The 27,717-nt window shown below is 52.2% G+C and overlaps 1 protein-coding gene across 1 annotated transcript in view; it reads left to right on the top strand.

Moving 5' to 3' along the window:
• The first annotated feature begins 3,435 nt into the window (after positions 1-3,435).
• The window catches only part of Coro2b (coronin 2B), a 104,521-nt gene continuing 80,239 nt past the window's right edge, over positions 3,436-27,717 (top strand). Inside the window, exon 1 of the mRNA XM_050151744.1 lies at positions 3,436-3,589. Coding sequence (XP_050007701.1) covers positions 3,575-3,589 — 15 coding nt within the window. The 5' untranslated portion in view covers positions 3,436-3,574. The remainder of the gene's footprint in view (positions 3,590-27,717) is intronic.

The raw sequence follows: 27,717 nt of genomic DNA, 5'->3' as shown, positions 1-27,717 counted from the left end.
CTGTGACATACAACCTGGGCTAGCCTGTGCTTGATTTGACATACAGCTCAATGCATGATCCCAGGAGCAGACTGGAGCCATGTGGATACCACATAAGTGGTATCCTGACTAGGACATGCCCTGAAATGGAGGGTCCTGAACTCACACAGTGCTGAAAAAGAGTGTGGCTGAGCACTGGGTCCTCCCTGACTGACAGCAGCCAGGTTTTTCCATAGGCACTCTCCTCCAACAGGATTTAGCAAGTTCCCTTGGAAACACATTTTACCAACCTCAGGGGCCTCTGGATCTCCTCCTGCACTCCTGGGTTCTCCTTCCAGTTGAACTCTGAGTCCATCTGTGTTCTCAAGCTTGGTTCCAAGTGGACCAAACCAAGACAGGCACTGTGACTGGGGGCAGACCTGGTGGTGCAGGCAGCGTACGGTGAGAATACTCACAGCTTTGGCTCCCTCCTTCAGACTGGTCCTATGCCTGGCACCAGGGGACTGGACTTCTTGGTAGGGTATTCTGTCTATCCAGACCCCTTCTCTTTCTGAGGAGATGGAGCTGACAGAAGGATTGAGTCAGCAGTGTGTGAGGGTCCAGACTGTCTCCTCTCTGCCTTCAGAGCCCGTCACGTGGGTCCTGGGGATTGCAGATTGATGCTCCTAATTACTTTTGGCTCCAGATGACATTAAGCATTTGTCTTATTCCCAGAGCCCACAACAACAGCAGACAGCGGGGAAGGTGCCAAGAGGCATGCTGGGTAGCTGAGGATGACAATCTGGGATGGGAAGTGAGACAGTGATGGGTGTTGGTTGCTGGTGTTCTTGGCTGGTCTGTCAATGGTTCCTAGTACCTAGAGTACCTGGCAAGGATGAATCCATCTTCCTGCCTTAAGGCTTTCCTACTCAAGACTACCTGTCCCAACACGGAATCCAAATCCTTCTGATAGTGGCCAGCTGGCTGCTGGGAAATGTTTTCATGGGTCTAGTTTACATTTCTTCCACTGGTAGAACATTTATTTTGTTCGAATTGTGTGTGTGTGTGTGTGTGTATGTGTGTGTGCGTGTGTTGCTAGTAATGAAACCTGGAGCCCTAGGTGAGTTATTCTATCATTGAGATGCACCCTGTCTTTGCGTGTGTGTGTATGTATGCACATGTTCAGGATAGCCCGAAGTCAACACTGGGTGTCTTTCTCACTCATTCTCTGCCTTTATTAGTGTTGGTACAGGGTCTCTCACTGAGCCCAGGGCTCCTTGGTTAGCTAGACTGGCTGGCCTGCAAGCTCTTGGGATCCTCTTATTTTCAACGGCCCCACACGGGTTACAGGTGTGCACTGCCATTCCCAGCTGGGGATTTGAACTCAGATCCTCATGCTCGCATGGCAAGCACTTTACCAACCAGGCAGTCTCCCCAGCTCCTATACAACAACGTCCTTGATTTGTACCTGATGACATTAAATATCCCGGAGCTTTATGCATTCTCAGCATGCATTCTATCATTGAGATACCCCCCCCTCTCTTGTATGTGTGTATGTGTGTGTACATGTTTGTGATGGCCAGAACTCAACATTGTGTATCTTTTTGTTGTGTTTCTTTGTTTGCTTCTTTTCTTTTGTTTTTCAAGACAGTGTTTCTTTGTGTAGTCTTGCCTATCTTGGAACTAGCTCTGTAGACCAGGCTGGCCTTAAACTCACAGAGATACGTCTGCCTCTACCTCCCAAGTGCTGGGATTAAAGGCATATGCCACCACTGCCCAGTTAATATTTGGGTACCTTTATTTTTGTTATTGTTGAGGCAGGGTCTCTACCGTGTGCCCCAGCACATGCAGGAAGAGAAGGTACTGCCACAACACATGGAATAAACTCAGACCCTCTGAACTAAGTGTATTAGCACACAGATCTATGGTTGGAGCGTCAGTCGGACAAGCACAAAGGATGAGGTGGGCATTCCTGGGGCAGGGGTGAGGCAGTAAAGACTTGAGGTCTCACATAACCACACCTAGGAGTGGTCTGGCCCAGAGCCAATGCCTGAGGCTGGAGACTGTGTCTACTTTCCCTAGAGACCTAGGAAGTTGCTGCAAGAGCCCTGGAGGCTAGACGGGCGTTCATATCCCTCCCAATACACATAAGAGGTGTGAAGATGGCAACAGCTATGGAGGAGCCCTGTCACTCACAGGCTCAAGTTCTTCTGTCACTGTGTGATCCCGGGTAAGTTGTTCCCAAATCTGCTTAGTCTTTAACAAAACGGTTGTATTTAGGGCTGCAAAAGAAAAGAAAAGAGAAGAAAAGAAAAGAAAAGAAAGAAAGGAATAGGAAAGAAAAGAAAAGAAAAGAAAAAGTCAACAAAACATAAAACCCAAAAGCATGTAAATAAAAACAACTCAGGATCTACGGCAAAACCCTTCACTGATGTTGGTCACTATGTAACTATAGTACTAGTCTAGAAGTACAGCTGGGGGCTGGGGCAAGCATCCCACTTCCCTGTTCCTGTACCTCCAGGGCAGGTGGTGGCTCACGTGTGGCCTGAGTCTGGCTGTTCCGGTGAAGAGAAAAAACTCTGAGAGCAGGTGGCACACTTCAGAACCCCGAGAGAAGTGCCCCAAAAACTTGCTTCCTCCTCCCTCTTCTTATCTGTTTAAACCGGTTCTGCCTACCTCGTTGCGTGGCCATATTCAGGCAATTGTACTTCAAATTCCTGCGGCGCCTGAAGAGTGCAGGTGACCTGGCCCGGATTCTCGCAGCACAGCGGCACCTGTCGTCTCCCCAAACAGTGCTGTGGACACTTCTGAGGAGGGTCGGCCCTGTCCCTCCTCTAGAGGGCTCCCTGGGTGTCCCTAACTGTAGAACACAGGGTCTGCAAAGGGGGCTTCTAAGAAGCTTGCCACCAAGTGGAGAGCTGCAGACGAGTCTGGTGGACAGCCTGGCCCTATGCCCCTGACCAAGTCACTTTCCACTCAGGTCCTGTCTCTTCCTATGTAACGTGGACCACGTTGGCCTTGGGGCGAGCTCATCTCTGAGGACTTAGATCCAAAGGAGTGCTTCCACGAACCCTCCTAGCAACCCTGAACTGGTGTGGCAGCGGGTGGACTTTCGGAACCTCCAGGGGGCGACCCGACCTGGGAAGGCATCTCGGCCGTGCGCCTCGCCCGTCCAGCGTGTGACTTCACCCAGCGTCCGGAGCCAACGCGGCACAGAGGGCCGGGTTGCCGCCCACGCCCACCAGGCTGCAGGTGCCAGGAGTCCAAGGGGGCCGCGCCTGGACGCGCGGAGCTGGGGACCGCCAGGCGTCCGGACTGCACTCCCGCCTCTGCCTCCGCCTTCTCTTTGTAGCGAGTCCCCGGTCGGTCCTCCCCGCCCCCCCCCCCCCCCCCCCCCCCCCCCCCCCCCCCCCCCCCCCCCCCCCCCCCCCCCCCCCCCCCCCCGGCCCGCCGCCCGCCTTTCTTCCTGCCTCGCCTTCCTGCGGCGCAGCGGCCTCATCTATTATAGATGCTCGGCCGCGGCTGACATCAGCCAGCGGCCTCCCGAGCGCGCGGTCCCCAGCTCGGCCCAGCCGCCCGCCACCGCCCGCGCCCGGCCCCGCCGCCCGCTTTCTGCATGACTGTCACAAAGGTAAGCAGCGCAGATCATCGCCGCGCTGGGGACCCGCGGACGCTGCAGCCCCCGTGGCCCGGGCTGAGGGGCGCAGGAAGGGATCCCGCGCACGCTCTGGCTCCCAGGAGTCGCTCAGCCCCTGGGGGAACTGCAGGATGCTGGGAGGGGATGCTCCTTCGCCGATGCCCTGGGCGGTGTGGAGCACATCCCTGCGCGCCCAGGGACTGCAATTTTAACCCTTGTGGAAGATGCTGCAGTTTTAACCCCTGGAGAACTGCTTCGGGATGGCGGGCGCACTGGATGTCTGTTCCTCAGTGTCACGCGTGAGGACTGAGGTCCCACATGCTGATGATGTAGGGATAGGCTGGCCAGGCTCGCAAGGGGAGCTGCACCCCACCTTCCCTCATCTGCTGTGTACCCCAGGAGCCCATGCCCCACTCCAAAGCTACCCCGTGGAGGCGCTGCAAGATCCCTGGGTAGCTGCCACGGATAGGGAACGTTCTGCTGCATCTGGGCGGGAGGGCAGGAGAGATAGTATCAGGGAAGAGAAGGTAGGCGTCCTGGCCTGCCCCACATTGAAGGAAGTTCTGGAGCTCGACACGGGAAGCAGGGTTTGTTAAGGAACTTTGTGGAATGTCTTCCTTGTCATAGGAAGGACAGAGTTAAGAGGAAAGCCGGTTGGGTCAGTGGGATGAGTCCAGAGGCTAAGACAGACTTGACCTCATCTCTACAGAGAGGGTTAGGCCTTCTCTGGGCTTCGGTTTCCTCTTGTGCGATAAGATGGGCCTTGGTGGTGATGGACAAACTAGTGAAGACAATGAACTGTACTCTTCCCAGGCTCTGTCCCAGTTCAGACCTCACATCCTGGCGGTGGGCTTGCCCTTGGCTTTAGCCCTGCACTTAAACATCCATACACCTCAGGCCACACTCCACCTTCTGTCCAGCTGGAGAGGAGGAAGCCAAGCAAGACCGGCCGCCTGCTGTGGTCAGAGTCAGACGTGGGGTGTCCATTCTAGATCCTTCTAAGAAGCCAAATGCCCTAGTGACACGCTCACCCCGGCTTGGACCCTATGTCAGACCTAGTCAACCCCTCAGTGCTGGGACTTGGGAGCATTATGAGAACGTGAGTCTGAGGACTGGGGGTGCCTCTGTCAAGCTTCTGTATCAAGTGGTAGGATGCTTGACATTTTAAAATTAATACAATTGCCGTAAGGCCGAGGGCTTGTTATTGAGGTTGTGCGTGCCAAAGTGGCAGGCAGGTGGGGGCTGAAGAGTAATGCACGGGCCTGGATGGGGGCATAAGCGCTGGGCTGGGAACTGTAGCACCGAGGATTGACTCAGCAGCCTCTCCTGTCTATGTACATAGTTCAGATAACTTTACTCCCCTGTGTCTAAAACTACTTAACCTAGGAAGAAGCAGAGGCTCAGAGAGGTGAGGTGGCTCACCTAAGGTCACGGCGCAAATATATGGCAGGATTGGGATTTACCCTCAAGTCTGTCTGAGTCCCCAAGTTGGAGAGCTTCCTATTGCTCTGAACTATTGAACCTCCTGGGACTACGAGACTCTCATGGCAGAGGGACACTGTCTGGGTGCCTGCACCCTGGGCAGGAATGGAACAGGAAGATAACGAGTGGGGACCTCTTAGCCCACTGTCAGATCTTGCCTTTAGGTGCATAAACATTATTCTCTAACACTTGACACCTCCCTGCCCAGCCCCCAGCAAGTCCTTCTGTGTGTCTCTCTTGTCTCCTGCTCAAACCAGTGTGGCTTTGGTTTAAGCCAGATCAGAGGATTAAATAAAATCCCCACTTTAACCCTGTCTTCTCTCTGCCCCAGCCCTGCACAGTGCAGGGAGGCCTGGCTGAACATGACCCGAGAGTTAGAAGGCGTAGCCTCTAGTCCTAGGTTGGCCACTCACTGGCAATAGGACCTTGGACCAGTTCTTTCCTCAGGCCTCTATCTAGCAAGAGCTGGTTCCAGTGAGCCACATCCTCTATGCTGGAAAGGAGCACTTGGGATTCTGTCATCTGGGGGTGGTCCAGTTACTTACAGACTGAAAGGGGGAATCCAGCAGAGAATGTGGGAGACGGGATCACTGTAGAAAGAGAGTGACTAGAGGTGATCCCTGGTTATCCTGATCCAGGTAAAGAGTCACAGGGTCCCTCCATGTCCCTGGCAGAGTCCTCTGGGCTAGTGCTTGGTGGAGGTCCCAGGTTCTGAGCTCTCAGAAGGACATGGCAAGTAGAGAGGACAAAAGCAGGCAGTAAGTCGCTAGACTGTCGGTGGCACTTCCTAACTGGAGCTGAGCCTCAGTTTCCCACTTACCACTCTGTCTTTTTGATGTTTCCAAGCCCCTTCCTTGTGGGGAGCCACCGTATCAAAAGCCTGGGGAGCTGTGGAGGGATACCTGCCCTAATTGACACCTGTGCCAATAGTGACACAGCCATGCTGTGGCCTTCTAGGCTGGTGGCATGTTAGCACATCTTTGTTATGATGTTCAGCTCGACTGAGTGTGTTTTAGCAAACTACCCTAATTTCTTTATGGAATGGGAGGGGGGCAAAGAAGAAATGTAGTAGAGGGAAGGACCAGGTGCAGCTTCCCAGTCTGTAAACACCTGGTCAAGGCCCCTGCCTCTGCTTGTGCCTCTAAAAAAAAAAAAAAACCAAGCCCTTGGGGGACAGCTCAGAGGCTGTTTCCTGGTGACAGGAGCTCCAGACCACAATCATGCTCAGGTTTTCGTGCCTGCTTTTCCCAGTGTTTGATCTCGATCCAGTCCTTCACATGTGCTCTGCCGGTATTGCTCCCCTACCTGGCAACATCTGCACTGCTGTAAGATGGAAGATCAGAGTATAGAAAGCAGAACTGTGTGCAAAGTACAAGTTCCTGGGCTGGAAGAAAAGTCTGTGCACTGCACGTAGGCGTCTCACTGACCAGTCACTCTGGCCTGATCCCTTACCTGGCTCTTGACTGAGATAAGAGTGGAGGTGGGTTTGTAGGTCTATGAAGGGTCCCTTCCACTGGCTGGTCTTGTCTATTTTCCTATATGCCGTGTGGAGTTAGCGGCTTGTGAGTTTAGTGTTTTGGGGCTCTGAGACTAACTTGGAGATCACAATGTACCCCATGTGGCAGGAACCAGCTGTCCATGAGCAAGACCTAGAGGTGAGCGTGTGAGCAGAGGTGACCCTCTACTGAATCCACCTCCTATCTGAACGGTGATTCCAGGAAAGGGGGTAGCATTGTCACCACATCCGTGCCCTTCTTTGTGGGTCAGCCTTTTCCCTCCTGCCTTAATCGTAGCCTCAGCCTGTTTACAGGGGCCCCTGGCTGCCACTGAAAGTGAAGGGGCCGAGGATGGCATGGCCCTGCCCAGGAAACAGAGTTTGGCAAACATCAGATGCCTCCTGGACATCTGTGGAATCACCAGAGGAGAACAAAATGTTGGAGACGTCAAACATCCTACGCTTTTCCTTGAAAAATGAGGGGTTCGAGATCCTGGGAGCACAGGTCATGACCTGCTCTGGCCATGGGCAGCCCAGGGCTAGAGGGCTGAAAGCTGGCCTTTCAGATCCTGAATGGCCTCTCTCCCTGTGGAGTTACTCTGCAAAGGGGACCGCAGGCAGCCTGAATGGAAGTGTTGAGCTGGATTCTAGTCACCCTCCACACTCAGCCTTCCATGTTTGCGCTGCTGGGATCTGGATCTCTCTCTGCTGGACCACCTCCTCTTCCTCCAGTGTGTGGGAGTGCATGCACACATGTGTGCTAAGGTAGTGATGGAGTCTCATCGTCAGGATGGCCTGGGTCCCAACAGCCCATCCCTACGTCCTCTCTTCCGCCTACTTCTAACTGGGAAGGGGATGTGAGCTGCAGGTCACAACCCCAGTCCAGTGGCCCTGAAGTACCAGAGAGGATGCAGCTCTCCATCCCACAGGCCCTCCTGCCTTCTCCTGTCTCCTGTCCTGCTTCCAGGTATCTGGTACTCTGGTGCAGGAAGGTGTGTGGCTCAACCATTTAGCATGCACTCAGCCCTCAGGCTCAGAATACCTGCCTGGACCGACCAGGCCATGGCTAGTTACCAGGGACACAGAAAACACCAGCCACAGCCCCTACCATCAGAAGAACAGAATTGGAAGAAGGGATGGAACAGAGTCTCAAGTTAGATCTGGAGCCTGCGTGGGTAGCAGTCAGGAGCAGTCAATCCTGCCTGCATGCTGTAAGAACTCAATAAATGCAGGCTCCTTTCTTCTTCTCTCTCTCTCTCCCTCCCTCCTTCCCTCCTTCCCTTCCTTCCTTCCTTCCTTCCTTCCTTCCTTCCTTCCTTCCTTCCTTCCTTCCTTCCTTCCTTCCGCCTTCCCCTCTCTGCCTCAGGGTGGTAAAACCCATTCTCTAGAAAAGCTGTTAGATTCTTTGTTCACACTAGGTCCAGAGGCCCTGTGTTCTCGAATGGGAGACTTCACCCCTGGCACCTGTGGTCACTCTTAGAGACGGAGACGTTAGGGAAGGGCTGTGAAGTCAGTGCAGACCTGAGCTTTGCCAGTTAGGAGCATGGCTGCTGGCAGGGCCCCTGGCCTGGCAGCATCAGGACTGGAGTCTCAGGGATGGAGTGAGTTTTTCCACTGCTCTTGGGCAGTCCAGCAAACTGGAGCAGACACAGCCCCAGCCAGCACGGCTGCAGCCACCTCTGCCAGTAGAGTCTCGGCTCCTGGCACCAGGGCAGCTAGTGACGGATTTGCATCTGCCTGGCCCACAGAGCTTGTTGTGCTGTCCAGAAGATGAGGGAATGGGCCGGCTCCCGTGTGCCCAACGCTGCTCCTTTCCCCTTCTCCCCTTCTAAATTGCCCTGAGCTTACTAGGTGGCCTCTGGGGAACAGCCTGGAGCCAGGGCAGCTGGGAGCAGCTGGCACAGGGTAGGCAGGCCTTGCCAGGACAGGACAGATGCAAAGCCAGTGGCTGCCACATGAGAAGGAGCTGTTTAGAATGAGCCTCCTTTTGTGGATCTGGAGTGGCACCAGCTGCTCAGGGGCACGAAAGAGTGGGGGAGGGGGAGCTGCCACTAGCCCTTCCCTCTTTCTCTCACCCCTGTAGAGGCCCCTGGAGGGACTTGGTAATCAGTTTCTGGCCTGGTCCTTCGTTCTAATTAATTAAGGAAGCTGTGGGGTTTGCTGGGGACTCAGTTTACAGAGTGTTTGCATGAGCTACAGCCCTGAATCCTTAGGCCTTCTGCACTGGAGAGTCGCCTAGGTTTAAGGATGAGTAAACAGAGCCTTGAGGGTGGAGAGGTCACCACACCCTAGTCGCAGAGCTGATGTGGGTCAGAGGCAGCCGCAAGCCCAGATCTGGCTTACAAGCTCAGCCTTTCCAGTCTCATCTTGATAGTTACCATCCTTCAACATTAACCATCATCCCGGTGGTACCAAGTGTGTGGCCTGGGCACATGTGAACGTATAGACCGTGTGGAACTGGGAGGTGAGTGTACTGTCTGTTCTAAGGACAGAGGGCGTCTTGTCAGCACATGGTTTCTGACTCGAGGCTACTTGGACTCTGCTGCCTGCTGGGGTCCTAACAGCCACTGTCATCCGCACTGTCATCTCCCTTCTCCTGACACTGAGACTGAAGACTTTGGTCCAGGCCTGAGCCCCATCCAGAGGTGGCCCTGCCCTTCCAGATGGTTCCTGCTGATGAGGGGCGCCGGTGGCATGCAGGAGAATGCAGGCTCTGAGGTCAGATAGATGGTCTCTCTCCTTTACTTACTCTGCATTCCTGGGCAAGCTACTTTAGCTCTCGGAAAATGCTTCCCCTCTAGTAGTTGAGACTGGTGACAGGAACGATTATTGCTAACCTGAGGAAGCCTGTCCTTGTGAAGTACTTACCACATGGCTGGCAGTGAGCATTAGTACAGCAGGAAGGTAGAAAAATAACTACCATCCCAGAGGCTGTGAAATCAGCAGCTTCGGGCGGGGGGGGGGGGCCTGGAGCAGCCTCCATTCTGCCCTGCTCCCTCTAGGAGGGGTCAGGAAGTGGCATGAGCTGTGTTAAGAATGGAAAGAAGATAGCAGGTGAAACGGGGGTCACCTAGGGCTGGGCGAGAGGCGCAAGGGTCAGGATGGGCAGATGTCTGGATCCGGACTCTAATATCGCTGGTGACTTTGCGCGTGCACTGCAGGGAGGAGTGTGAAATACGGGGATCAGATCGTTTCATCTAGGAAGACGTGCAGCAGGATGCTTTGCTTCTCCCTGCTTTCCAGATGACAAATCCAGCCCTCAAAGTGGTCTGCAGTCAGGCAGAGTGGAGGATGGCCAAGACGTGGGCCTCCTAGCCGCGGCTTCCTTCCCTCCCCCGCCCAAGAGTCGACACTGGGAGAGTAGCCCAAGGCCGACCAGGGGATGTGGACCATGGCATGGTCAGTCACATTGGCTCTGTCCCTAGAGCCTTCCTGGACTCCTAGGAGGGCAGTGGTCACGCTGGCCCCAAGCTGCAAAGTGAGATCATCTGTTTCCAGATGAGCTCTGGAAAAAGGCGAGTTGGCTTTGGCGGAGAACTCCCTGCCTTCCATCTCCAGGGAGCTCAGTCATGACAGTTTGTGTTCGTTCAGCTTTTCTTATTATCCAGATTGGGCCTTGGACTTTCAAGTGGACCTATAGGGAAATGTCTGCAGCTGTTCGAAGGCCACTGTTCTGCAGCTGAGCATCCCCACAGCTGGTGTATCAAGCAGGTAGGAGCTAGACACAGCACACACGCCACAGGCTTAACCTCACTGGGACCTGTGAGGATGAGGGCTCACACCCGGGGGGGCTCTGGCCACACAGAGACAAAGGCAAAAGAAAATTCCCACTGAGGAAGGTTCCAAGAGACCCCAGGTTCAAAGTTAACTCTAGGGAAGCCCACAGTCATAGGATTAAGCTTCCTGAACCTGTGGACCCTAACGTTGGAGCGTTAGGAATGGTCCTGTCTGTCCCTTCCATTTGCTCATGAGTGCTGCTGTGTTAGGAAGCAGCTCTTGGCTTTTCTCTGGGTGTAGATTCCGGTTTTCAAGTGACTCACAGACTCAGCAACAGTAAGAGAGGTAGCTAACACTCCCAAAGTGCCTAGGATATGTCTAGTGCGTGCGCATGTGTGTGTGTGAGAGAGAGAGAGACAGAGACAGAGAGACAGACAGACAGAACATGCACATGGTGTACTGGCCTGGAGCTCAATGATTCGCATCTAGCTGGCCAGCAAGGCCCAGTGACCCTTCCATCTCTACCTCCCTAGCAGAGGGATTAAATTAAAACAGTGTGCCACCACGCTGGGATCCAACCCAAGACTTCATGTTTGCAAGGCAAGCATCTTACAGACTGAGGTGTCACCCTCGCCCACACTAAAAGTATTTTAAGAGGGGCCAAGGGTATAGCTTACTGATAGAGCACTTGCCCAGCAGTGACAGGGCCTAGGTTCCAGTCCCAGCATTGCCTGAAACCAGTTTTCATTCTTAGTTTATTAATCTTTATGGAAACCTTTGACGTCTGTGCTATTATTAATCTTCTTCCTATAGTTGCAGAAACTGACACCAGTGAAGAGAGAAAGATAGCTAAGGACACACAGCAAGTCCTTGGCTCAGCCAGACTCCAGGGCATTTAGTATCACTACTGTCAGGCAAGGCGGCGCCAAGCCCAGAGCATGGCAAGAGAAGAGAGCGTGAGACATCAGACCCAGGTCTTGTCTTTGCTTCTGTTCTTTACTGTGAGGTGTTGGGCTAGGTCCTCCATCTCTAAGTGCCATTCTCTTTGAGTATCCTCTCTGTTGTAACATGTAAGTTACATGCTCTGCAGATGTCATAGGAGATGATCTATCGTGTGTTGGGTTTTTTTTGTGCCCCCTCCCCCAGTATCTCACAGTCTGCAGAGCTAAGCAATCTCACGCCGCAGCTAACTCTCTGCTCCTCTACTGCAGTCCTGACCAGAACTGATTCATAATCTGTGGGCGGAAAGGAAGCTCTTCCAAACAGTCCCTGTTCCTGCTCCGTGCAGACGAGAAGCTGTTGTTCTTTCTCCCTGTTTGGTCGATTTGGGCTGCTTCAATGTGCTTGGGGCATGCAGAATGCCTGTGAGACAACTGTGTTATGAGTCTGTGAAGAGATGGCTCGGTCAGTGGAGTGTTTGCCTAAGCGCCAGGACCTGAGTTGGGATCTGGAAGCTGCTGGGATTGCCGGGATATGAAAAAGCTACTAGGAAGGAAGGGGACAGAAGGACCTCGCTCCTGAGTCTTCCTCTTGTGTTGCTGTGCTGACCACATGAAAGTCCACCTTATGGACTCCCCGGTGAAAGTCGGGCTTGTGGAGAAGGGAATTTCTGCAGATCTGAGGACTTTATTGTCGTCTTCCAAAGATCCTGTGTCTTCTTTCCTATTATAACGGTCTCTGGGAACAAACCCAAGTTATTATGGGTTGAGATTACTTTGGGGCCTGAGCTAGCCCTTTCTTTCAGAATCCTGGAGCACGTGAATTCCTCAGCCCTTGGAGCTCTAAGATGCTTGGAGTTCAATATCCCAGCCAGAAGGTAGAGCCCCACATGTGGTGTGTGCTGCTAATTTCCCCTTTTCTTTTCTTTCTTTCTTTAATTTTTTAAGACATGATTTCAGGGTTAGCCTCAAACTCACTACATAGCTAGGGATGACTTTGAAGTCTTGATTCTGCCTCTGCCTCTTGAACCGTTAGGATTACCAGCATCCACTCCCATACCCGGTTTATACAGTGCTAGGAGCTGAAACCAAGTCTTTGTGAATGCCAGGCTACACCCTGGACTACACCCCCAGCAGCATGCTGACTTCTGAGCATTCGCTCTGGCTCCCTGTCTTGACTGTGAGCCTGCTGAGGTCTCAGGCTTGTCCCTCTCAACACCTCTCACAGCGTCTACCAAGGGCAAGGGTGTGTGATGTCCCTGGAACAAGACTGGAGGAAACCCAAGACACTGACCAACTGCTGCTGCTGGGGCTCAACTCTCAGGGCTGGAGAGTCAAGGTCTTTAGGAGCCAGAGGGACTCTGAAGGCAGATAGGAATGTTACCTACCCTCACCACCCAGAAGCTTTGCTTGAGGGGCCTGGGGGAGAATATAGCTCTGGGGATGAGGGTCCCTGTCCTCCGATTAGTAAGCTTCAGTTAAGCAGGAGTTTCTCAGCTTCTTGTGTTTGCCTGATGCCAACAGATCAAGGACTAATTGAGTGTGGAAAGTTCCAGAATCTTGAGACTTAGAGAACTCGGCCTGAATTGGAGAGGGCTCCCTGAGTGGAGAGGCTTGGTTCCCCAGGGGACTAATCAAGAGTGCTCTGTTGTGAGGCCTGATTCTGGTTGTGGCAGAGCTAGGAGGAGCTCTTCTCTACCAACAGCCTGGAATTATGGAGGCCTGGCAGCTGCCAGCTCTACATGCCAGGCTGTCACTGTGGCCTCTGCTGTCCCTGTTGGAAGCCTCTTCCTGGTGCACTGGGCTCTGGCCAGCTCTCCCTCCTTTTATCATTGAGGCCCTGGGTTGGGAGCCTGGGTTGCTAAGAGCTTTCCTCTGGCCAGCCCCTATCACCAGCCTGAGGAGATTCTCAGCCAAGTTATGGCTGAAACTCTCATTTGAGCGAGAGAAAGAGAAGATGGGGGAGGGGAAGGAATGGGTATTCGAGAGCAGTGAACAAAGCTACCCCTGTGGGGCCAGAGAGGACCATCTTGCTGGAGCTGCCTGGAACTGGGATTGTGTGGGCCTTGGTTTCCGGTAAAAGAGTGGGAAGAAATGGTCCCCCAGGCCTGCCCCTCTGATGTGCACTATGGGGCTACTACCTCATGCACCCCACAACTCTGCGCTGATCCACAGTTTTCAGTTGGGGCAGCTGAGTCTCCAGGAAGGTGCATAAAACTGTGAACACCCTGGCTCATGTAGTAGGGACGGGTAGAAGGAATAACGCTGGGATGCTGGCTGCATAGCCTCAGGCATCTACGGAAGCATCAAGGACCACAACCTGGCTGTAGATGGTAGGTAATGGATGGTACCCTGGCCTTTCTTTTCTGGATGTGCCTTCTCCAGCCTCCAGCTTAGACCAACTTTAGAGTTCAATCCCTTTGGGACTTTTAGTTTTTGTTGTTGATTTAAGACAGGGTTTCATGAAGCCCAAGTTAGCCTTGAATCTACTATACATCCCCAGGATAACCTTGAACTCCTAACCCTCCTACCTTCACCTCCCAGCACTGGGATTATAGGTATGCACCACCATGCTGTGCTTTTATTTTATTGTTGTTGTTTAAATGCATTTCTGGGGATCAAACCCAGACCCTTGTTCATGCCAGGTAAGCACTCTGTCAACTGAGCTCCATCTCTGGACCCCTTTGGGCCTTTAGATGTTGTAAGTCCCTTGGAAGGTAACCTTTCAACCACTGTCATTTTCTAGGCCTGGCCTTCAGAACAGGGGCCTGAAGTACTGAAAAGTCAGCAGAGATCCTTGAGGGAAAAGCCAGGCAAGGTGAGGGCTAGTGTCCATGACTGAGTCAGTTCTGAAAGGAAGGGGAGGGGAGAGGAGGGGAGGGGAAGGCAAGGGCACAGCCAGCTTCTCTAGCCAGCTCTGACCTGGTCACCTTCCTACCCCCTGCAAACACAGAGAGGCCTGGGGTCAGTTAGAACACACTTGCAAAGATTTGCAAACTAGGCTGCCCTGGGAATACCTACAGGGTTGAACCGTATCTCTGTATCTCTGTAGGGAGACCAGGCCACTCAGAAGAACGCATGGCTGCAGGGGTGCTGGGGAAGAGGGAGTCAGGCAGGTCATAGAGAACAGAGATAGAGAGAAGAGCGGGCTGTAAAGGTGGAAGAGTGTGTGGAGGAGGAAGTCTGGCTCTACCTTCAAGGATGCTCAAGGTGAGGACAGGTGAGGGGCAGAAGACATTCCAGATGGGAGGTGTGAGCAGCAGTGTGGGAGGGGGACAAATTTAGTTCACTGTGGGTCAGACCAGAACTGGGAGCTACTGGGTGGGAGGATGAGCAGGGAGGTTGAACCATGGCAGGGAGGCAAGGAGGAGCCTGAGCCATGGGACTCTGGATTCCCAGCCTTACAGAAGTAAGCCATGACCCTGGTTGCACTTCTGGAGGGCGTGCCTCTTCCTGTGTTGCTCTGGAGACAGAGAATAAGCAGATACTTCCAGCACCTGCCCCCTTTCCTGAGGATTGCTCTGAGCAGGCCACTCCATGACATTGTCCTCCATCCTAGACCTTAAGATGGTAGATGCAGAGGAAGCTGGGTAAGGCCCGTCTCCTTCCAGGAAGACATAGCCAGAGCCACCATGACTAGGCCATGTCGGGTACAGGGGCTCCTGCTGAATCCTGCCCTCACTCCCTGTGTGACCCTGGGCCAGTCCCTCCTGCCAAGACTCTGTTCCTCAGCTGAGTAGTATTATCTGGTGAGGCTGGGTTCAGGAGTGACTTGACACAGTGTCCCACTGTGGCCCTCGCTTACCCTCCTCTCCTCCTCGAGACCCTGAAGGCTGCATCTCTTTCGGAGCATGTCCTCCAATGCACACACCTCACACACCTCATCCTTCCTCATTCTGGGGGCGCCGCAGGAGACTTCAGGCAGAGAGGCGAAGTTCAAGTCCTGTTACCCACTGCCCTGGGCCTGAGAAAAGGTATTCTTCTCTTGAGTGCTGGGCTTACTGCTGTATGGTAGGTACCCTGGTTCCTATGACACGTGGGGAAGGAGTCTTCCCAGCCAGGGCCTTGCTTGGTTGTGCTCCTCTGCCTCCTTCATTCAGCAACGGGGCTCTTCTCTGATGCGATTCTAACCCACTTTCGATGGTGCCCGGGAGTGTGAGGTCATACACAGAATCTTCTAGATCGATAGTGGTGACATGAGTGTACATGTGTACAAACATCCAAAGCTCCATCACTCTGCACATGTAGGGTTTGTGCGCTAGGGCATGCTACATACATGTTACATAGAAAATGTGAGAACGCATAGGCAGAAGAAACCAACCCTCTCTAGGACACTGCTTTGTGTTCCAGAGAACCCAAATCTGGGATGGGGGGAGCCGGTGTGGGGTCTGCATTGGGACCTTAGAAGTGCAGGACCAGCAGTGACTCCTTGTCATCACTGTCCATGATTTCAGCCCTAGCTGGTGCTCACTTGGCTGGGTCTGACCCCTGCCTCTGGGGCTGCCTTGTGGGACCTGCACCCGGATGTTGCTTGATTCTCTCTTGGTCCTCCGGTGACCAGCTCAAAGTTGTTTAGAGTTTTGTAAACAGTTCAGTCATTGATCCTTCCTGTCCCCTGGCATCTCAGGGATCTCAGGGAGGTGACCTGGGTGGCCGTGTGCTTCCTAGAGATCCCTTCCAGGCCTAGCGGTGGCCCTTAGACAGCTGGTGACACAGGAGCTGTAGATGGCTCTCTAGAGACAATATGACGAAGGAGAATGCCATAGGAGAAGTTCCCGGATGGTGGTGGCCAAGAGCCACAAGGAGAAGGGGAGAGGAACAAGGCACCACTGGGGATCAAGTAAGGTTTGCTGAAGGTGATAGTGGCGCAGGTCAGCGGACATAGAAAACACACACACACACACACACACACACACCACACCACCACACACACACACACACACACACACACACACACACACACACACGTTCTTCCAGAAGTCTGTTGGAATGGAAAGGACTGGTTTGAGTGAGGGGGAAGCTATGGAAGAAGGATACTGGCTTCCAGGGAGTGTGGAGCAGACAGCCCTGAGCTTTGGATGCAGGGTGGGGCTGGATGGGAGCACAGGAAATAACCATCTGAAAACTCGAATTGCATTGGCAGCAGGAGCCTCTGAATATTCCAGATCCAAAAATAATATGCCCCACAAAAGTCAAAAGCTGGGATAAATAAACAAAAGGAGCTGGTGCAGGGTACCCTTGGGGAGTTTGAGCTTTGCATAGTTCTCCTGTGGGTAGTGCCTTTCTGTGGGGGAATCTGGCATCCCTGCAGGGGTGACTGAAGTGTCCCCAACAACAGCAGACACGGCAGACTCTGTCCTCCTGGCGGGCCGTGGGGAGGGGTGCTTCTGACAGGGATTGAACTCTGGACTCCAGCTCACTGTGGATCACACCCCCACGAGCAGCTTCAGCAGGAAGGGCCCGTTTCCTGCCGTCCCCTGTCCCACAGGACCCTGGGGGCTCTGCAGTGCTGGGGGTGGGGAGTCCTGCGTGGGAGAGACACCCTGTTTCTGAGTTAGACGCAGTAGATCAAAAGCAGGTCTGTTTGTTTGCGCTGTCTGAATGTTTACAGGAAGATGAGAAAGTAGTTATGTTTATTGAACATATCCTCCGGGGCAGAAGCCACAGGGAAAGGCGGCTTCCGGTGTCTCAGCAAGCGATGGTATGATTGGTCTGGGTTTTAAGCCAAGCAGAGGCTGAGCTTTTGGAGGAAGGAGTGAGAATTCTGAAGAGGCCAGAGCATCCTCTCGTCCTTCCAGGCTCCAGAGAGCCTTTCCTGCTGACTTCAAACATTAACTGGAATCTTAGCCTGCCTTCTATTCTGAACTCTACCTCTCTCTATTATGTTGAGTGACCATGGGCAATTTACTTAACCTCTCTGGGCCTTTGTTTCCAATTTTGAAAGGAGGGAGTTACCAATTCAGTTCTACCTGCTCCTTATGAGTGTTTGGAGGGTCAGAAGGATTCCGGTGTGGCCAGGCACACGGAAGATTTATTGCTCTGTGCCAAGTACCATATATGCAAGGTTTAAAGCCAATGAAAGGACTGAAGGAAGCCCAGAGCCCAGGTGAGCCTATGGGGTCAGGGCAGAGGGTGTGCCCCCTTGACACAGGCACTACCCTGCCTCAGCGGCTGGGACAAAGGGCCTCTTCCTTCTTTAGGTAGACTTCACATCCCTTGTCCCTAAGAATGCTGGCAGGATTTCCTCCCAGGAAGGGGATCTGTTGTCCGGTTTACATCCCCAGGGGAGCTGCGGAAACCAAGAAGTAAGGTAGCAATTCCTCCTGACAGTGGGCTGGGCTAGTCTTCAGAGGGGAAAGCCTGGGGCTCCAGGCCAGGCGGTGTGATAGTCAACTTGGCTGCCACTCACGAGGGGGCCCAGAGCTCTCTCTCTGCCCTGGGGTGCTGCTTCAAGTGTCTCTGGGACACTCCTGGGCTGAACCTCAGTCTCATGAGCGGAGCCTGCCACCTCTGCTCCCGGGGTGGGTTGTGTACCCAGTATAGTTCATCACAGCTGCCTTCCTCAGAGCAATCAAGGCTACACACAAACCTGCACCCAGGGAGCACCTGCTGTATGCCAGCCTTCGCTCTGCCTCAGAGGACACAGAGGGGACAGGCCCGTCCAGCTTTTAAGGAATCAGAACTCTTGTTTGGGAAGTGAGCAGCCAAACAGACACGAGGATATATGTGAGCGAGCACTGAGGGGGAGCCCTGAGGACTGAGGGGACCCGTAGAGGGGACCTGCTCAGGCTCTGGGAGGGGGGAGGCACCGAGGAGCCCTGGTGGCCGGGAAGATGGAAGGCTGGTGGTGGCTGGGTGGGCAGTAGTGGAGGCCTGTCTAGAAAGGGAAACAAAGCAATCAAGCTTGGAGCCGGCAGCGTTCCTCACTAAGGGTGTGTTGGACCAGCAAATGTTCTAGAAAATGGGACGCGTCTACCTACCCTGTGATCAAAACAGAAAAGGTCCCTGCCCTCAAGGACAGGCTCAGGAGGGTGGGGAGGCTGTACTGAGCACAAATAACATCCCATCTGTTGGACGTAAATGACATTAAGAATAAACGTGGCCAGGCAAGGGCCAGAGTGACGGAGCAGCCTTGGTGAGAGCGGAAGAAAGAAAGAGAAGGGTGGAGCATGGGAAATCTGAAGACTCTGACTGAGTGGCCAGCTGGAAAGCTGGGAAGGGCCTGCCTGCCTGCCACAGACGTAACATGGCCCCTGGGGGTAATACCAGAAGCCTGGGTCAGAAAGGAGGCTGAGGAGGAAGTGCTCTCTCCTCTGGCTACTGACTGAGAGCTGTGGGAGGACTGGTGGGGGGGGGAGGCTGGAGCTCACCATGTTTACCCAGCAGCCATGGTGAGCCGTGAGGGTACAAGTCAGGCCACAGCTGTGGAAAGAGATGCAATCAGGAGATAACATGAATGCTGGGGACTAAGTGGGACTAAGAACATTGCCAGGTGACATCCAGGGTATCCCCAAACATTTGGGATCCTGGCATCACTTGCCCAGACTTGCTGACCTGTGGCCCATGGATCCAGTCACCTCTCCTGTCCTGAGCATTCTTCAAACTGGGCCATGTGTTCCTGCTGGGCCAGCTGTGCTCAAGATGTCCTCAGGGTCGCCTTCTCTTGTCTCCCAGCCTCTGCTCATTGGTATTTTTGGACAGAAGCAGCTCTCTATCTCTCTCTTTCTTCCCTATGGGGAATTGGAGCTCTGGTTGGTTCAAATTGAGTAACTCAAAGAGCAATTAAGTCACAAACTTCTCGGTCAATTAGATGAGACAAGAAGAAAGAATTTGCTGCTTGCTAGGCCTCTGGGCACAGGCTTTCTGGGCTGGCCTGGTTTGGGGACTCAGGTGGTGGAGATACTGTGCAATTTAAATCTGTCAGGAGCACTGGGAGTGGGGGTGGGTGGAGTGAGAAGCAAGAAAACGGTTTTTCCCCATTTTTCACCCTGCCACAGCCTGTGTGGAGCCCTCCACCCGGGTCTCCTAGCACCCTGCCCACAGCCTGTAAACACGACCTATCATGTGAAGAGGCGCTCTGAGGCTCAGAGAGGCTAGGTAACATAGCCAAGGTCACACAGCAGACAGAGATGGCTCCAGATTCTGTCACATGTCTTAGGACATTTGCCTTTAGCCAATAACATCTCCAGATTGCTGCTTCCCTCCCATTTCCAAAGGAAAGAAAAGGAAAAGCCCTCACACACAAACCATCCTGTTGCCATGGAGCTAAGCGGCGTCACCAGAGTGACTGAGGTAAAGCCGGGCAGAGAGAAGCCGGCTCAGGAAAAACTCCAGCTATGCTTCTGTCCCCATCCCTGCTCCCCATCCCCAGTCAGCACAGCATGTCCCACGGCTCTCAGAGGCAGCTGGCCAGTTTCAGAGCCATTGTGGTAGGCCCCACACCAGGTGCAAGCTGGCCAGGTGGGAGGCGTGAGGGCTGAAAGTCTGCCGGTTTGGCATACATCCTACCCCTCTGCACGGTCCAGAGGCAAGTTCTGGAAAGTTCCACCTTCCAGAAGGTAACCGGTTAGTGCCCTGGAGAGGTGGGCACCTGGTGACTCGCACATTTCCTGTTCTGGAGCACCCCCCACACACACTCCACCCAGTCCTCCAATTTGACAAGAGCTGACATTTCTGCTCTTTTTCCCCTCTCCGTGGGCTCATTGTTGGGTGCTCCTGAGGGAACAAACAGGTCTGTGTGGAGAGGAGTGAGGCCCAAGAGGAGCTTTTGCAGAAGGAAGCATGTTCCGAGGAGGGCTTCTGGAACCTGAAGGGAGGATTTCCTTCTAGGGAAGCTGGTGGGGACTGAAGTTAGGGTAGCCATGTCATGGGTCCACCAGGGAGGGCCTGACTGGATTAGAGGAGCAGGAAGAAGAGCAGGGATGTGCCGCCAGCATCCTTCTCCACAGACCACTCACCTGGACATTGGATACCTCCCGTCTCTGGCCATGACACCCCTTAACTTCTGTTCCTGCTGGCCTCAAACTCAGTCCGACCGTTCTCTGCTCCCTTTCTACTGGAGATGCCGCCTAATCTCGTCTTTTATGACCTGCTCCAAAGGAGCCTTCTGCTTGCTTCTTCTCTGAACTCTGGCCTCACGCCACTGCCAGGGTGAGATGTTGTATTAGAATGTGTCTCACCTTTACTGTCCTAGCCTGAGCCCTGAGGCCTGCAGCATGCCTGGCCCTGCGATGTCCAATTAGAGCAGCGGTTCTCAACCTTCCTGTGCTGCGACCCTTCGGGACAGGCCTCACGCTGTGACGACTCTCGACTTAAGGTTATTTTCATTGCTACTGTTATGAATCGTTATATAAATATCTGCTATACGAGATATCTTATATGCACCTCCTGTGAAAGGGTTGGACAGCTCCCCCAAAGGGGTCACCCCCGGTTGAGAACCACTGCTCTAAAGGGTACAGAATACAGCACCTACTCAGGAAAAGAAGCATCTAGGACAAATAGGGGCCTTATTCTTTACTCTCCTCTTGCCCAGACTGAGGCAGGGCTGCTCTGGAACAATTCTGAGGGAGAAGTGTTCCCCGGGGCAGCTCAGTTCTCCGGTCCTAGAGAGGCAGGCCCTGGTGACCCCGTGACAATAGTACACTCTTAGGCTTAGCCCTCCCCTGGGAGACTGCCATATGCCTTCCGGACATCCGGGTCTCATTATGCCACAACTCAAAAATCCATCTTGTCTAATTGTGCTCCAGGCCTGAGTGAATTCAGAGACTATTAGCGAGGCTCTGGGGGGCCCCAGGTCTCCATGGCAACTGAGGATGCGTCCTAATGAACTAGGTCCTTGGAGACTGGCGGGGGGTTGGGGGTCCCTTGCCTGTCTCTTTGTGTGAACTGCTTTTTCTGTCTCTGCTTCCGAGACAGACCCCCATGAGAAGGAACACAGGGCTGGGGAGAGGACACTGAGACAAACCACGAATGGCCCATGGCGGTATGTCCCTGTACCGCCCAGAAGGAAGAATCTTCTAGCTGATCCCATGGCTGCTGCCATAGATTTCTTCAACCTACAAACAGTCCTTCATCTAAAGTGCAAATGCACATGCATATGCAGACACACAACACACATGCACATATATATGCATGCATACACATACATATTTGCGCACATATGTAATGTACCCCACACATATACATGTATATACTCATATGCATACTTGCATGTGCACACATGCATGTGTCCATGTGCATGTATACACACACAACACTCCAAACTCTAAGAGCTTAAGTACCACTTTTTCTGCAGCTCCTTTCCTAACATGAGTGTTGTTCCTTGACTCTTGGCTACCTCCGCCAGGTAGCTCCCTTGGAGTTACTGTCTCTCCTACTTCTAGGATGACCCTTGGCTAACTCATGCCCCAGGGCCCTCTTATAGCCCAGTTCCAGGCCTGCACCTCACAAAGGACACACTATTTCTTTGCCATGGGGTGACAGCTTCTCCAGTATGGGTCTTTCTCTCTCCCTGAGGGCTTGTTCAGCTGGTGAAAGGGTTTGCCAGTGTTTCCCTTCTCCTGAGCCTGGAGCGTGACTGTTGATATGGTTCCTGGGGACTTTACAGACACTGCTGCCTCTCATGGCAGTCATGACAGTCCCCAGAGGAAGAGGGTGACCTAAAATCAGGACTCTGGAGAAGGAGGGAGCCCCAATGACCTCCATTTTGCAGGGTTCTCAGGCCCATAGCCCTTGTTGCAGCAGGGTGTATGGGAGGAGGGCGGGAGAGAGAGATGCGGATCCAGCAATCTCTCCACTGCCCCACCCCTCCCTTTCACGGCCCTGCTGATCGAGGGTTTTTAGAAAGAGAGGGAGAGGAATGAGTAGGGAGGATGCCGGCTGGCTGATTTTTAATTAAAAGGGACTGGATACCTCCCAGCTACCCTTTGGGGCAGTAGCATTCCTGGGGTGTGTGTCACTATCAGGAGGAACAAGGTGGCATGCAGGTGTGGGGGAGAACAAATGTTTCTGTGGATCTGCACCCCCCTCCGCCCTAGGGCTCCAGCACTCCTGAGTATCCACTCTCCACCTGCTCTGAGCCTGCATCATCCCTGGCTGTGTTGAAGGAGATGCTCCTGCCCGGGCCTTAGGGCTGTGGGAAAGTGGGCTGATGTGTAGTAGGGACTCACAGATCGCCTGTCCCGAACCCCATCCTTCCAGTATCCCCCCCAAACATTGTCTTTTGTAAGTCGCTGGAATGAAAACATAAATGTGGTCAACAACGTCACAGTCAAGGGCAGTGTGGGAGTGAGGCTGCTGGGATGACCAGGCAACTGCCAGACACCAGACACCGCAATGAGGAATGCTGGGAGGAGAGGGAGGTAGACAGAGCAGGGCAGGGGCAGAAACAGAGAAAAAGTCGGCTCCAGGTAGCGGCAGAAGTCTTTCAAAAGAGAAAGATGTGAGAGCCAGGTTGTAGGGTTCCAATCCTGAGGTTGTGAACAAGCTTTGAACCCCTGTTTCCATATCAAGAAGTGTGTTTTACGTGTGCAAAGCGCCTAACAGAGAGTGTCTGGTGAACGCTCTGCAGTCCTGAGCCGTCCCTTCTCACCCTATGTCTGCTCAAGGCTGTCACTGCAGAGCCCCCAGCATTGCTCAAAATGTCTTGTGATTTCTGTTCAGCACTAGCCTCTAAGATTAGGAAATAGGCCTGGCTCTTCATGGCCTGCCCAGGCCCAAACCATCGCTCCATTGTGAATGGACCAAGCTTGTGTCTGAGTGAGTCTCTATCATGCTGGTGAAGGCAAAGATGTCTGCTTAGAAGATATCCCTGCCGGAGTCTTGCCAATCCTCAGTGGGATTTCATACTATTAAAGGAAGGAGATACGGAATCCACGTGGCTAGACTGTGCAGGCCTTCCCAGGGACACTGGCAGGATCAGGCCCTCCCTGTGTGTAAGCTGTGATTAAAACCGACCTTTTTACTTCCTGGTAAGTTCAGTCCCAAATTTCAGCCTAGCATTCCAACGCCAGAAATCCCCCCCTTCTGAGACTCCAAGGAGAGAAAGGAAGGCCCACAGTGCTTTTGTTCTGTCTGGCTACTGCCGCTCTGACCACCATTCTCTACCACGCATGTATTATCTTGATAGTCAGGAGACTACTAAGCAACTTGAAAGACGTTTCTCAAAAGAGAGAATAAGTCCAAAGTCCCAGCTGCCCAGTGTCATTCTGGGTCCTGGGGCAACGCGGTCCAAAACTGTATAAACCATTATCAAAGACGCACAAACTAAAGAGGTGTCTGCCTTTGGAGCGCAATTTGGCAACATGTATCACAAGCCATAAAAATGTCCACATCCTGTGACCTAGTAATCCCACTTCTGGGAATGTGTCCAAAGGAAGTAATCCAACGCAGAGAAAGGCTCTGAGCATCAAGATGCTCAACACAGACCTATTTATACAGCCCCCAAAGTGGAAGCCGAAAAGGGGCCTGACAGTAGGAGGCTGGCTGAGTGCATTAAGTAGTATATATCCGTGGACCATTCTGCAGCTGTTAAAAATTATAATGCCAAGGGCTGAGGAGACGGCTTGGCTGGTAAAGTTTATGCCATACAACCACCAGGGCCCGAGTTCTGATCCTCACATCCACCCCCTCCCCAGACACACACACACACACACACACACACACACACACACACACGCCAGACATGATGGTGCTTTGTAGTCAAAGGCCTGGGAAAAAGAAACAGAAGGATCCCTGAGGCTCCTTGGCCAGCCTGGCCTACTTGGCAAGGTCCATGTCAGTGAAAGGCCCAATCTCAAAAAAACAAAGTGGACAGTGTCTGAGGAATGGCAGCTCTGGCCTCCACAGACACATGCACACATATATGCAACATGCCTGTGCACACACATGCATGCATACGCGCGCACACACACACACACTGATAACCCTGAAAGACTGTTATGACAGTGTGGGAAATGGTCATGCTAAGCAGAAGCAATGGTAGGGACCGGTGAGATGGTTCAGGGGGTAAAGGTGCCTGCCACGTGCCTACCTGAATGAGACATCTGCACCCCATGTGAAGGTAAAAGGAGAGAACCAATCCTGCTGTCCTCTGATCTCCGTATGTGTGCTGTGGTGTGTGTGCCCACACATACGCCATGCATACACACAAACATAAACAGTGTTTAACACGGTGGGGTATAGGGTTTACGTGGGTCAGGAGGACAGCCATGTCTTCAGGAATCACAGGCACACTAAGGCTGAAATGCAAAGGGACAGTGGACTGGATCTAGAGGTGGGCAGAAGGTGACTCCCCATGTCCCGGGGGGGGTCTCAGTGACAGGTCAAGTAGATTGAGGGGCTCCACAGTTCTAGTTCAGGATGTTAGATCAAAATATCTGCAAGAAGCTGGGCGTAGTAGCACACACCTTTAAATCTAGCACTTGGGAGGCAGACAGGCAAATCTCTGTGGCTTTGAGGTCAGCCTGGTCTAGGTATATAGTTTCAGCCCAGCCAAGACTGCATAGTAAGACATGTTTTTCCTATATATGTATACACACACATACATACATACACACAGACACACACACCATACACACGGTTCAATGAGAGTCTCCAACTCAAAAAAAACGTGGTGAGGTGATAGAAGATACCAAGAGTCAACTTCTGGCCTCCACATATGCACACACACACCACAAATGTGCACACACACACAAAAAATATCCAAAATAGGGGGTGAAAAGGCAGTTAGCAATGGTGTTTAAGGCAGAACCTTTGGGAAGTAGTCAGGATTGGTTCCCTTCATTAGAGCAGAGCTCCTGAGGTGCTCCAAAGTCCAATGTGTAGTGATAAAAGCGGCGGGGCTGCGTCCCCGGCACCCGGCCACCCGCATGGCTAGCTTATGCCTGAAATAATTACACGGAAACTGTATTATTTTAAACACTGCCTGGCCCGTTATCTGTAGCCTCTTACTTGCTAGCTCTTACATATTAATCTAACCCATTTCTAATAATCTGTGTAGCCCACAAGGTGGCTTACCAGAGAAGATCTTAACCTGCGTCTGTCTGGAGGGGGAGAATCATGGCTACTCCCTGTTTCAGCTTCTTTCTCCCAGCATTCTCTTCTGTCTACTCCGCCTACCTAATTTTCTGTCCTATGAGGGCCAAGGCAGTTTCTTTATTAGTTAACCAATGAAAGCAACAGATAAGATACAAGACCCACCTCCATCACCAGTGTTAGACAAATCCCCTGACCGTGGGCTTCCAAACCTCCTTTCTTTATAAAAATTGCCAACCTGAGGTATTATATCATAGCAATGGAAAACAGATGAACATACCAGTCCTATGTCTGCTTCCTAGTCCTGAGTAGCTGTTATTTCCGGGTCTCTCTGGTATCTCAGGGAGCTAGCATTTTTTTTTTTCACTTATCAAAATGGTTTGTCACCTTGCCGAATAAAATACTCTGAGGTCCTGCTGAGGAATTTCAGATTCTGTGAGGTGTAGGCTTGGGGGATGGGTCAACACAGCATGGGGACAACATCAGAGTAGAAAAGGAACAGAGACCCCGCCTGCCCTTAGCCCTAACTTCAGGAGACATTGACTAACAGCCAGTGGTGACAGGTGGCACCTTCCCTTTCACACCACAGAAGCAGCCGAGAAAAGAACCCAAGGGGGAAAGAAAGGAAACACTTTGGACAATGCTGTGTTTGTCTTCACAAGAGACTGGGAAACGGTCCACATTCTGGACGACTCAGCTGAGCAGGCACTGGCCCTGCCACTGAGCATGGCTTGTGGGAACAGCTCTCAGCACACATGCATCTATGATCATGGGAAATAAAGTCAGAGGGCCCTGGATCTGGGGTGGAGCTGGAGAACCAAGAGCTGTTGGGGTGAAGCGGGGTGTTTGTTAAGACTGGCATACTCCCAGGTCCCTCTGGACTGAGCTGTTCCAGCAACAGGGGCAGTCCAGAAAGTACCCTGGACTGGGCAGGATGGGGCCATCTGGGTTCAAGCCAGGACTTGCTTTCTCTTCCACTAGTTCTGAATGTGGCCTCAGATCTTCACACCTTCATTGCATGTTCTGTAAATGAAGAGAGTAGGATTGGATTGTAGACAGATGTTTCTGTCCCCCTGGGCCTGCTGTTCAGTCCCCAAAGGAACACACTGAAGCTTATATTAATTATAAAATGTTTGGCCTATTAGCTCAGGCTTATCATTAAATAGCTCTTGCAACTTTAAATTAAACCATAATTCTTATCTATGTATAGCCATGTGGCTTGGTACCTTTTCTCAGTAAGGCATTCTCATCTTGCTTTCTCTGTATCTGGCTGGTGGCTGACTCTCTGCTTTTCCTCTTCCCAGAATTCTCCTAGTCTGGTTGCCCCACCTATACTTCCTTCCTGGTCAGTCAGTGTTTTATTAAACCAGTATGAGTGGCAAATCTTTACAGTATACAAGAGCATTATCCAACAGCATTTCCCTTTTTTTTTATTTTCAAAGCAAGAACTCTGAATCTAATCTCTCTCTCTCTCTTTTTTTTGTTTTTTGTTTTTCGAGACAGGGTTTCTCTATGGTTTTGGATCCTGTTAGACCAGGCTGGTCTCGAACTCACAGAGATCCGCCTGCCTCTGCCTCCGAGTGCTGGGATTAAAGGCGTGCGCCACCACCGCCCGGCTTCTAATCTCTTTTGTTTAGATTTTTTTCCTGACCATTATCAACAACTTGTAACCAATACTCTAAATAAAGACAACCATCCATAATCCACTTTTGGGGAATATGGGTGTCGTTTTTTTAGGCTAGTCCCTGCTGATCAGGGCACTGATAATCTTTATGGGGACCTAAAGAAAATTTATGATTATGGTCAAATCCTGACTGGAGTATTCTGTGAGATGGGATTATCTCAGTCAGCAGTCTTGAGGCTGTTCTGGATGTAGAACTCAAAGGAAACTGTACCAGAGGTGCTCTGAAATATTGGATCATCTGGGCTCTCCTTTCCCATGGGAGATTTTTCAGGGGTCTTCCTTGATCAAACCCTATTTTTCTCAGCCCAGAATGAATCCACAGCTTCTCATTTCATTTACTGTGAAAATAAAAGCAAAACCTCTTCTCCAAAGTAATATAACTTTTGACTTAAGTTTTGAAGTTGAGGCATTTTCAAAATATATAGGTTTGTAATCAAATGCCTTTTCGCAGCTGTTGCTCCTTCCTCAGCAGTCAAACAATTCAAAGACAACACAATAACACAGTATCCAGACTCTCTGTGTATTTTCCATCTTTATGTGGCTTTTTTCACACACTATTTCTTTTATTTTTATTTTTAATTTTTTTTTTTGAGGCAACGTTTCTCTGTTTATCTTTGGCTGCCCCAGAACTCACTCTAGACCATGCTGGCCTCAAACAAATAGAGATCTACCTGCCTCTGCCTCTCAAGTGCTGAAATTAAAGGCATGCGCCACCACACCTGGCTACTCTATTCCTTTTTAAAGAACTTTTTCAAAGGACTTTTTCTATCCT

This window comes from Alexandromys fortis, unplaced genomic scaffold, assembly GCF_014885135.2.
Source record: "Alexandromys fortis isolate MF-2015 unplaced genomic scaffold, M_Fortis_MF-2015_v1.1 scaffold_70, whole genome shotgun sequence".
Lineage (NCBI taxonomy): Eukaryota > Metazoa > Chordata > Mammalia > Rodentia > Cricetidae > Alexandromys > Alexandromys fortis.
The sequence above is the reverse complement of the archived record's forward strand: the minus strand, read 5'-3'. Positions and strand labels throughout refer to the sequence as shown.